The sequence below is a fragment of the Lissotriton helveticus genome, chromosome 7 (assembly GCF_964261635.1).
Source record: "Lissotriton helveticus chromosome 7, aLisHel1.1, whole genome shotgun sequence".
NCBI lineage: Eukaryota > Metazoa > Chordata > Amphibia > Caudata > Salamandridae > Lissotriton > Lissotriton helveticus.
In genome coordinates this window covers 1,152,189,497-1,152,201,622 of record NC_136068.1, presented here as the reverse complement: position 1 = coordinate 1,152,201,622, position 12,126 = coordinate 1,152,189,497, and the positions used below count along the sequence as shown (strand labels likewise).

The window sequence follows — 12,126 nt, the reverse complement described above, 5'->3', positions numbered from 1 at the left end:
CCCGAAAAAAAGAATTATTAAACAAAGGTGGGCCCCATGGAATGGGGTTCCCATGGCCAATAGAGGCCTCAGGAGGGGGGCCATGCAGCCCCCTTTCCTATAAAAACACTATGTGTGGCCATGCCCCGGGGGATGGAGTCCTCCGGGGCCGGAATTTGCCACTGGAGGGGGGCCCACACGGCCCTCCTCCCATTTACATTTTTTTTAAAAAGGGGGCCAGGTCCTGGGGGTTGGGTCCCCAGGGCACAAAAAAAGGCAAGGGACGGGGGGGCACACAGCCCCCCTTCTTAACATTTTTTATTTTCAAAGCCGGCATCATGGCTAGGCCCCCCCCCTCCCTGCAACACTCAGCAAACGTGCCCCTGGCGCGTTGAAAGTTGAGGAATGAATTCCCCTTGAATAAGGAGGGTCCCTAGGGGATAACTAGCCCACCAGGTACCTCCAGTAAGCGCCACAGGGCTGCGTTACAGAGAGAGGTGGTCTAGGCCACGTTCCTTTTACAGCTCTCTGCAACGCTGCTCTGTGGCGACATGTGTGCAAACATGCCCTGTGGCGCATTTTAAGTTGGGGAATTATTTCTCTTCAATCCTGAGGGTCCCTGGGGGACAACTAGCCCACTAGGTACCTCCAGTAAGCACCACTGCACTGCGTTGCAGAGAGGTGGTCCAGGCCACGCCCCTTTTTACACCTCTCTGCAAAGCAGCTCTGTGGTGCTTATTGGAGGTACTTGATGGTCTAGTTGGACCCCAGGGACCCCCAGGATTCAAGGGGACTTAATCCCCCAACTTAAAACGCGCCACGAGGTGCATTTGCACAGTGGTGAAGGGAGGGGCGGTCCTGAGGTGACATGTGTGCAAGCATGCCCTGTGGCGCGTTTTAAGGTGGGGAATTAATTCCGCTTTAATCCTGAGGGTCCCTGGGGGCCAACTAGCCCACCATGTACCTCCAGTAAGCGCCACTGCGCTGCGTTGCAGAGAGGTGGTCCAGGCCAAGCCTCCTTTTACACCTCTCTGCAATGCATATCTGTGGCACTTACTGGAGGTGCCTGGTGGGCTAGTTGGACCCCAGGGACCCTCAGGATTCAAGGGGACTTAATCCCCCAACTTACAACACGCCAGGGGGTGCGTTTGCAGAGTGGTGGAGAAAGGGGGCATGGCGTTTGTCTACCTCTCACCAATTCCACTGTGTGGGGCTTACTGGAGGTAAAAGGTAGGCTAGTTGGTCCCTAAAGGACTCCCAGCAGTAGAGGGGACTTCAATCCCCATCCAAGAGCGCACCAGGGAGTGCGTTTGTAGAGTGGTGGGCAAAGTGGGCATGGTCTGGTACGAGTACTTACCAGTGCTGTTGTGTGGGACTGACTGGATGTAATAGTTTGGGAAGTTGGCCCCAAGGATATCTTGAGGGCCAACTACCCCTCTTGTTACCTCCAGTAAGTCCCACACAGTGTGATTGCTAAGACGTCTTCAGAGGCCATGGCCCCCTTTCTCTACCACTCTGCAAAAGTACCTCGTGGTAGACTATGGGATGGGGAATGAAGTTCAATTTAGTCCTGAGGGAGTTTGGGGGCCAAGAATCCCTCCTGGTACCTCCTGTAAGTCCTAGGCAGCGGAATTCCTGAACATTGGTTGGACACCCAGCACCCTTTCTCCACCACTCTGCAGACGCATATTGCTGCACCTCTGACTTAGAGGTAGTTTTAATCCCCCTGCCCTATTATGTACTAGGGCCTTACAGAGGAGGTCATGCTAATCACAGGGGTACCCCAATGCATAGTGTCCCCTAGTGTATGTAGGTATTTTCACTGTATTATAAGTGTCTTTTAGCATAGCACTGGCTCTAGGCCTGGTTAGTCAGAGTCAGTTACCACCAGTACCCGTCTGAAAAAGTTTTGGGCACAGGATGATTTTGCAACAAGGCCTCTTTCTGCTCCTCTGTTGGTTCTTTCTGCACATGTCTTGCTTTTTCCTGCACTTTTCTTCGTCTTTGTGGACTTCTGTTGCTTCTTTCTGCATTTCTTTTGCTTCTTTCTGTGCGTTTTTTCTACTTTCTTCACAAGTCCTACCTCTGTAGGCATAGTTAAAAACTAGCATTTAAAAAACCTTAAAAATTCACTTAAAAAACCATAGGTTTCAGACACGGTATAGTTAAAAATTAGCATTTAAAAAAACATTGAAATTAACTAAAAACCATATGTTTCAGGCATGTTATAGTTAGAAATTAGCATTTTAAAAAACGTTGAAATTCACAGAGAAAACCATAGGTTTCAGGCACGTTATAGTTAGGGCTCCCGGTATGCCGTTTTTACGGATTTATACATATAAATACAGACGGGAAACAAGTTTTCCTTTGTCTGTATTTATATATATAAACGAAAAAATACGAGTAAATTTGGCGCGCTTGGTGCACTGCAGTGTTTCTTTGTTTCCATGCCACACCGCTGTTCTGATACTGGAAATGCCTTCCAGTGACGTGCTGTGGTGTGGACCTATTGGCTCAGGGTCTTCTAGTGACGCCGGTGACCCTGAGCCAATCCTGGTCCTAGCAAAGCGTCACTCTATGGGCGTGATAACAACTTCAGCCCCTCCCTGGGAACTTTAGCCCTTTATTTTAACCGCCTTCCTGTTCGGCATCTCCTGGACTCCGCCGCTCGGATTTGGTCTGCGCCAGCCCGCCGCCATTAAAAACTACCAATGTACGTGGGCTGCACTTTCTACACTGGGAAGCATGCATTTGGGGGTCATTATTTTGCTTTCCTTTTTAGTACCGCAGGACTTTTCCGGCAGTTGCAAACAGGAAAAATATACATTAGAATGCCCATCCCCTTAGGCAGTGGGGTAACACCCCCCACACAGACCCTGGGAAGTGGGGGGCCCAGAGCTCCATGGGGCCCCCCTCAAGCGCTGTGCACGGGTGGCAGCTGAGTGCTCATGACTCGGTCCGGAGTATGGGGGCCCCTTTAAGCACTTTGCAGGGGGGCGGCGGCTCGAGTTTGGCTGAGCCACTCTAAATAGGGCGAGCGGTCTCACAGATAAATTTAGACCAGCAGCCCGATTTCCTTGGGGCCATCGATCTAAGGCTTCCCAGCTCCACCATCACAGACATCATTGTGATAAATTCCAAATAAGCAGACTAGTACTATTTAATGGACATAAAACACAGTCACAAACTGAGTACTGACTTTTTGCGTCCACTATTTTATTTTGAGAATCTACCTATGCACAGATCAGTCAGTTCACAAAATAATTGCAGGGGGTGGCAGAATGACCTGCCAGATTAATATTATGCTGGTTGAAATTTGCGATCCCCTCTGGTTGGTTATAAACACATGGATTATGGTCTCGGGTCCCGGCCATCACAGGTAAGAGAGGTGGGGCGAGGGTCAGGGAAGTAGACATGATGGGATAAATTAAATTACAAAAATAAAAACACTTACCTTGCGCTCGCCGCATCGCCTTCTTGGCGATGTGGCGGGCGCAAGATAAATGGTTTTATTTATTTTTTAAATTGAACTTATCCCATAGTAGGATGACTTCCCCGACCCCCACCCCCGCCACCACACTCACTGTCTGACCGAGTAGTTAGACGTGTTTCTCATTAACTTATTATGGGGTGGTCTTCTTTTCATTAACAAAATAGAAAGAGTCTCAATGTCCGCAAAGTCTCTTGAAATGCACATGTGCTTGTACTACAATGGGAAAGTTTTCAGATGAATGTATTGTGTTGACCAATAACAACCGGGCGCTGGTGTGCACTGTCAATTTAAATAAATGCGTAAAAATACTAGCTGTGGCAGCGTCTTTTGCTTGCGGCAAAAATAAATGTGGATAAATACAGAAAAAATGCCCAAAAAATAAATATGGATAAATACAGACGGAAATGGCAAAAAAATAAATACCATAAAACCGGGAGCTCTAGTTATAGTTAGAAATTAGCATTTAAAAATCCTTAGAAATTAACTGAAAAAACAGAGGTTTCAGGGGCTATATTTATTTATTTATTTAATTTGTATCTTTTGGAGGAGACCCCCAAACCCCCATACTTACCTTAAATGAGTGGTAAAGTCATCTGTGTTAAAGGCCTATAAAGGGTAAAAACTTGTGCAGTAATAAATAGGCGGTAAAGCCACTGCAATAAAAAAATCGGGTAGTAAAGACCGTTTCCCAAAAGAAAGCAGCAGCTGCATGTAAGGCTTCAGGAATGTCGCCACTGGAGGATACATCACCTCTTCTGTGTCATGATTGAGTTAGATGACATTTCTGCGACCGAGACCGAAATCACTGAACCTGCCTCTCTCTAGGCAGTCAACCATCTAGTTCTGTGGGAACTTACTGTTATATAGCGCCTTCAACATTCAAAACTGCCTTTCTGGGGCACTGTAATTATCAAACATTAATATAATCATTTGCAATATTATGCATTATAGAAATCTAGGATGGATGAGGGAAATGTTACCAACACACAGATGTTAGAAAGGTGCTTAACTCACAGAACTATTTAGCTGCATCTGTGTCTTTATTACTACCTATATATAGTCCGACCATCTTCTTTCATGCATTCAGCAAGCATCCTAGACCTTACAAATCCATCTATTCATCCATCCACCCAAAATAATCCATCCAAAATAATCACAAATTCATCAATGCATCCACCTACCGACAAACAGAAAACGCATACATCCATTTATCCACCCAAACCTCATTGAGCAACCCATATATCATCCATCCATACAACCAGCCACTCATGCATCAGTCCATTCACGTGCTTTCTCAGCACCCGCACGTCTGCGGCATTGTCTCTCCCTCTCGCTGTCATCTCTAATCATACATGGCCTGCTAGTAGTTGCTCCCTCTGCTTTGCATTATATTCTTCCCATCTATCAGTAGCACGTGATGCTGCCTATTGCAAATAGTTAAAACTTGTTTTCCCACCTCCTGCCAATATTGGTACTCTTTAGATTTGATTAAAACTTGTAAAACCAGCGCTTCTGTGCTTGTGTGCATGTTCTTCAAGTGTGCGCGTGTGGAGTTTCTTGCTTGTTAATTATGGCTCTACATATAAATACATGCCTATCCTCCGCATTTCACCTAATCTCACCACGGCTGCAAACATTTACTATATGTTGGCCGTCTCCCTACTTTTCCACTGCTAAACTACCATTGCACACATCCTCTCCACCCCCAAATCGCAACCGTATAAAAATATGTTTTTCAAATTTTTATTTTAGTGTCAAATCACCTCCGCACAACCCTACTTTTCGCATTGGTGCAGTTTAATATACCGACACCACCCAAAGCTATTAAAATGTTTCACTTTACAACCAGTTATTTTACACAAGAACACCTTAAAATTATTAAATCACCAATTCTACAAATGGCTGCCCGTTGCACGTCTAACTTTCGTATATCATAATCTAACACAATAAGAATGAATATATTCAGCAATGGCAAGGAATTTGTTAAGCACAGATTTGCTTTTATTTTTGTGCGGTAACCTAAAAAAATGTATTCTATGTTAGGCGCCAAACTCCCGGGCGTTGGAGATTTTTATTTATGGGTGCATGTGATTGTATTTTTGATTTACGCTGCTCATCTAATCTCCCAGTGACTGCACACCTCAACTGTATGTTGGATGTTTACTTCATGCAGAATGCTATTTACACTAAAATAAAGTTGCGCACATCCTTTCCACTCTCCAAGTCGCAACCGCATCAAAACAGGCTTTGCCTAAATGTATTAAAGGGTTAAGATATGGTTGGTGAACATTGTCGGCTGCATTTGGTGTTTGCTCACCAAGCTAAAGCTTACAAAAAATTGTACCTGTTATCACATTGGCGAAAACTATTGTGTTTGCCACTGCTTGTTTTATATATATATATATATATATATATATATATATATATATATATATATATATATATATATATATATAAATTCTTCCACTTATGGAAATGACCTTTCCACTCCGATATATAACATGTTAATATTTCTATAGTAAACAAAGCTGCCAAAGTAGCAAACATTGTTAATAGTAAATTAAAGAAAAAACTTGCTACAACCACGATAGGTAAGATGATTGACTGCCTCACGCGGGTGAACGTTTCCACTTCAAAACCCTCGTTGTGCTGCAAGAGAAAGAAACATACAGTAAAAGTCACAAAGCAGAAAAGCAGTCGTAAATAAGAGTACATGAAATATTCATTCTTAAGTGAAAAACTGCAAATTTATATATTTTTGCAAAATGAAAGAAGTCCGACAAATCGTATTTTCTAGCGCAAACGGGGCACTGCTTTCACCGGGTAGTGTCACTGAATCTTAAATGATATAAACACTTTTAAAAGCTATTTCAACTTTTTTTAAACTCATATTTACTTTGCTCAATTTTATCTAGCTTTGCGTGACATTTCAAAATTATGATCCACTTCAAGCACATCTTTACAGCACAAGATAAAACAAGCATTGGCATAGCCAATAGGTCTCGCTTTTGGAGCCTTATAAGTATTTAGTTATGCAGCACACTATCCGTCCTGCAACAACATCAACTGTTGCATGGCTAAACATTTATAAGGTCCCAAAGGACTATTGGCTATGCCAATGCTTGTTTATCATTGTGACAGGATCAATCTTCTCTAACCAGTCTACTGACAATGCTGTGACATTTGTATGCGACGTATGGCTTGAAAATAATTGTGATTTAACCCCTTCGACGCTCATGACGAGCTGGGCTCGTCATGAGGTAGCCTCCTGCCACGCTCATGACGAGCCCAGCTCGTCATGCAAAGTGCGCTTTCGCAAAATCCAGCGTACGGGGGGGAATCATGCCGCACGCATGCGGTTAACAGCAAACCACATTTAGTGCTAAAAGTCTCATTCTGCATAACTTTAGTTGAATTTCTCAAGAAAAAAATCTATAATTTCGGGTACAATTGAAACTTTTCCCTTTCTCTTTCAATCGATTCCCTTGCGAGAGGAAGAGAGGTTAGGGGAGCAAGTGAGTGAGAGCACGAGGGAGGAGGGGACAAGTGCTACCCAGTCTGGCCCGTAATAACCATCACTTTCTCTTTCCCATTTCAACTCTCAGCTGTTTTTCATCCAAAAAATTTGAAACAACTGTGAGCTGCCAGCCAGGCGGATAATACGGGGCATCTGTGGCTGACGGGGCCAGTCTCTTTACATCTATGAAAGGGTCTGTCTGTCCTGACAGGAGGTGGGACATGAAAGGGAAGACACATCAGGGTGAGCGGAAAGAGAAAACGCGTGGAAAGAAGGGGTCAAGGAAAAAGAGGTACGGCAAAGGAGACAAACTTATTGCATTCAAGAAGGGAGCAGGGAACATGGCGCAGGTAAAGAAACGGTGAGATAAAACATGTAAAGAGATGGAAAGCAGGTGAGAGAGAAGAAAGAGGACTATGGGGGAAGGGACAATGCAAAGTAACTTAGGGAACAAAAAAACAGTAGTAACGGGAAAGAAGGTTTGATAGAGAGCGAGTGAGACAGGAAAGAGACAAAAGAGAGATAACAAGAGGGGAGAAGTGAGGCTCGAGAGAGTAACAGGAAAGTTAGGAATCGGAGAAGACTGGGTGAGGAGGAGGTGTGCGAAGCAAGTGCCCAGCAGCACAAGATTATGAACCTCAGGCGCTGGGTAACGTCAAATGTTTTGTGTCAGCAGTATTTGAATTTGTCGGTGGTGTTGGCTTGATAATCAGTTTTATGTCAGCAGGATTTAAATTTGGCGTGGTGTTGGCTTGATCACTAATACGTTTTATGTCAGCAGGATTTAGATTTGTTGGTGGTGTTGGCTTGAGCGCTAATCAAATACTGCTGACACAAAACTGATTAGCGGTCAAGCCAACACCACCAACAAATTCAAATTCTGCTGACATGCAACTGAATTTGTCGGTGCTGTTGGCTTGATCACTAATCATTTGTGTCAGCAGTATTTGAATTTGTTGGTTGTAAAAGCTGTTGGCTTCTGCGTAGGCGCGAATAAGGTCCGTGGGACCGGGTATTCAGCATGACAAAATTTATGTTTTATTGTTTGAAAAATATATATTGGTGCAAACAGGGACAAATGTCATAGGGATGGGTTTAGTATGAAAATTAGAGGTAAGATGCAGACAGCCCTATGCCTGAACAATCCATGAACGACTTTTTGAGATATTGTTAACATTAATGGGACGGACATGCTTATTTGAGTGTATAATTGGGGTACCTCTGGAAGGGAGTGTAGGTAGATCCTTGGTCTTGCGGAAGAATCCTACACAAGGAGAGAGGGTCTTTCGTTGTGGGGCATCGGTATCCAGAGAGTGCTAGCTGTTTCAATCCGTTCCGCTCTAGAATCCTGTCCTGATCTTTGTTCCTCTGACCCTACGCTGGGGAACACCCACTGTTCCTGGTGGCCACTGGGATAGTTTCTTTTAATAACTCATTAGGTAATGTATATTAATTAACTCATTGCAATTTTAATGATTTGCAAATGCATATTTCTCCCTGAAACTGTTGTCTCTTCATCTATCCACTCCTCAGTGTATTGTTTAAATTGAATGTCTCCGGACACTTTACATTTCTGTACTGAAGTATTTTCTCAGAATTTTTGGTTTGGCACTGTATTAATTAAATAAACCCATAAGGATTTACCTATTAATACGACATAAAGTTTTAAAATATTCCATTTGGGTCTGTGATAATTTAATTAACTGTACATTAGTTAGTCATATTAATGCCATCAACTTCTCAACTAGTGGTCTATCGACCTAAGGAAGAGAGTTGAAATACAGGTCTAATTAGTTAGAAGGATAAATGTCAAGACCTATATAATAAGAAATCTCAGAAGAAATTAAAACCTTTCTAGCGCAAATATTTAGGGACTGTGGGTGTATGTGAAATGGGCCCATTGATTGAATTTTACATTATATACAGTATATGAGTTTATGTCCCTGATTTGCTGCTCTCGCTGGATCACTTTTCTGGTAGCAGAGGATGGTTCTATTGATTAGTTTGGTATCAATTGATTTGTGATTATATGTTCTTAAATGAAAAGTTGGTGGTTTGGTTTATATTGTCTGGAAGCACAGGTACAGGATATACCTGGGAATCCCGGGAACGGAATTTAGAAGAGTGTGGATTAAAAAATCATACTGCAGAAGTTACTTTGCCTGTTGTAATAATATCGAAAAGCTAGGAAGGGCTGTCGGTATTATATTTAGGGAATTATTTAGTGTGAAAGAAGAGTGTTTTGGAATAGCGAAGGGTCCACTTTGGAAAAACTCTGGCCTTATCCCTAGGGGAGCAATGGGATTAAGAAAGGTTTTCCTATGAAACTTTGGCCTTATTTATAGAGGAGTTTTAGGTCCTCCCGGAGTTTGATAGAAAGGTAAATTAACGCTGATCATTATTCTTAGCTGTCTAGAAAAAGAAATTTCTTGAAAAAAGTGAAGACTATCTCTTTATTTAGTTAAACAGGCAAGTAGCATTGTTTTCACGTCATTACTAATAGTATTTTGCACTTAAACACATTTTTGAGAATTGTTACCGTAAGGTTTTGTAAAGGAGGGGCTGTTGGAAGGAGTGACACAGACGTCACAAAGAGCTGCGCTGGTATTGGACAAGGCGGTGGGTGTGTAACAAAGACTTAATTGTAAAGAGAGGGTCAGTAACAGGAGCAGAAACTGACGTCTCAATGAGCCGCGATGGTATTGGACAAAAAAACGGACTGAAAGGATTGGTGATTGGCTGATTTACTGAAAGCAGTTTAGGCAATGGATAAGATTGTTGAGACGTAAATAGCAGTGATTGGAGTGTTGGTGTAAAACGCACTGTGATTGGACATACATTGCTAAGAGCAAAGTGAATAGAGAGACAAAGCATTTAAGTGAATGACTATGGCTTATGTATGGTACAAAGTGCAAAGGAAGATGACATTTATGGAAAAAGTAAAGGGTTTCTTTAAAAGGACAAACCGATTAAGATTAGAGAAGGAATTCTAATTCCGCCTCCAAATACCCCAGCTTCTTATATAATGTTGGAGCATGTTTATCATACATGTACATGGCTAGAGAATTTGAAGGAATATACAAATGATGATGGTGTTTTGGCCTATATATCAACAACGAGAGAGGTAGGGAAGGTCAGAGACACTCTCTTACACCCCAGTTAAGTATCAAACAACAAAAGAAGAGAGGTCCGGTCACACACAAAGCTACCAGATATTTGAGCAAGGAGATAAGTGGGTAATATTAATCACAGTCACTCCGTTTGAGTAGGAAAGCCCTCACACACCGACCTGGTCAGTGTCATGCTTCATCATCGGGCCCCACCGAAGAGACCGAGTGTCTCTTCGGTGTGCTGCGACGCCAAAAATACTGCGGAGCTGGTCGTGTGGGGAGGACGTGTTGTGGAAATTGCTAAATTAAAAGTGACTGAGGGTATCGGAAAAACTTTTAATGAATGATCCCTAAGACACGTGTAAGTGGTATATGTGTCTGAATTTAAAGGCCAAGGTTTTTAGGATTTTGATTAAATTCAGCTAAATACCACAAGTTTTAAAATCAGTCAACATGTTTCTGCCTTATCTGTGGTATATATTCACCATGGCATTCTTCAGGACTATACCCCGGCGGTATGGACACTCTAATAGTCCACCCTGACCTGGGGACGTGTAAGTGAAAAAAGAAAAGTGAAAAAAGTGCTTAAAAATTAGAAGAGCAATTGCTCATTCCAAAAAAAACCAAAAATTCAGGGGTGTATCAGCACTTTAAAACAGGGCGCTACTAGCACCATGGGTCTCGGGAGGAGGATTGGAGCGCGCTTGGCACATCGCCCTCTGCGCTCACAACCCGCTTGTCAACCTGCAAGATTCCTCTGAACCGGACCCCGACCCCGACCTATACAGAGCATATATCAATTAATATGCAGGTTGTACAGAATTTGAGAAATCGAATGAGCTTATTGAAGCCCCAACCTAGACCTACTCTGAATGAGGCATCGGAAGAATGGGAACAAGAAATATTTGAGAGAGAAAGATATAGGGGAGGTACTGGAGGTAGGAAATGAATGTATGGATTTGCAAATGAAAAGCATGAGGATAAAATGAAAAGATGGAGAAGAGCAGTGATATCAGAGGGATTGTATCCTGTGTTGCAGAGGATCAGACAGGAGGTAAATGTGATGAGAAAAAGAGACATCTTAAGCCATTAGGATTTGGTTACAATGCAAGTGAATCGGATGATGAATTGTTGAATGATATACTGATTAAAAGGCCTTCGCCATAAACGGAAACCCCAAATGAAATAATTCCAATGCACCCTTTAAAGGAGCTACCGTAAGTTACCAAATAAGTGCAGCATCCCCTATAACTAGAACAGTACAGGAGAATGGGACAGACATACAGGAAAAAGACAAAGAAGATTTAACCCAGAGATTGCATCGGATAAATTTAAATGCTGAAGCATTAACAGTACCACTAACAATTGGACCTATAGTTCCATTGTATGGAGAAAATCAAATAATAATAAGAACGCATGCCTTAATTGACTCATTTAACAATGTTAGGAAGGAGGTGGGAGTAGGGAGTAAACATAGTGAACTCATGAGTCCACATACTCCATTGCTAGATTTACCTGAAAGAAGACTGACGACTGAACCTCCTAGAAGTGCACAATTAGATTTTCCAGAGAGAAGACTAATGCCTGGAACTCCTAGAAGAAGTACACAGCTAGAACCAAAAAGATTAGAACCAAAAGTAACCTCAGCAACTGAGAATTCAACAAAATCACTCATTTGATGATTTAGAAGAATGGGTAGAATGGTTAGAAAAGAGAAAGCCCAAGACTCAACTAATAGATGTGGCATAATTAAAAGTGGATCTAAAAGAAATGATTGTTGGTACACAATAAGTCTAGAACGTTTGAGCATTTATCAAGAAGAGGAGTTGTTGTTTTTCTTTTAAAGTATTACATGGAAAGCAAAGAATTTACATGAAAAGCTAATGGAGACTGCTAGTGAAATGGGAATATATGTAAGCAAATCTAAATTATTGCATAAAACATATAGGCTGGATTTTACGGACAAAGATTTAGAGAGATTGAATCTATCTGGTAAAAGGTTGCAAGTGAAAGAGTTGATGACCATT

The 12,126-nt window shown here is 42.4% G+C and overlaps 1 protein-coding gene across 1 annotated transcript in view; it reads right to left on the bottom strand.

Moving 5' to 3' along the window:
- LOC144770056 (ABC-type organic anion transporter ABCA8-like) overlaps positions 1 to 12,126 on the bottom strand; it is a 2,854,033-nt gene that overhangs the window by 464,108 nt on the left and 2,377,799 nt on the right. Inside the window, exon 27 of the mRNA XM_078654287.1 lies at positions 6,053 to 6,121. Within this exon, the coding sequence (XP_078510413.1) occupies positions 6,053 to 6,121 (69 nt within the window). The remainder of the gene's footprint in view (positions 1 to 6,052; positions 6,122 to 12,126) is intronic.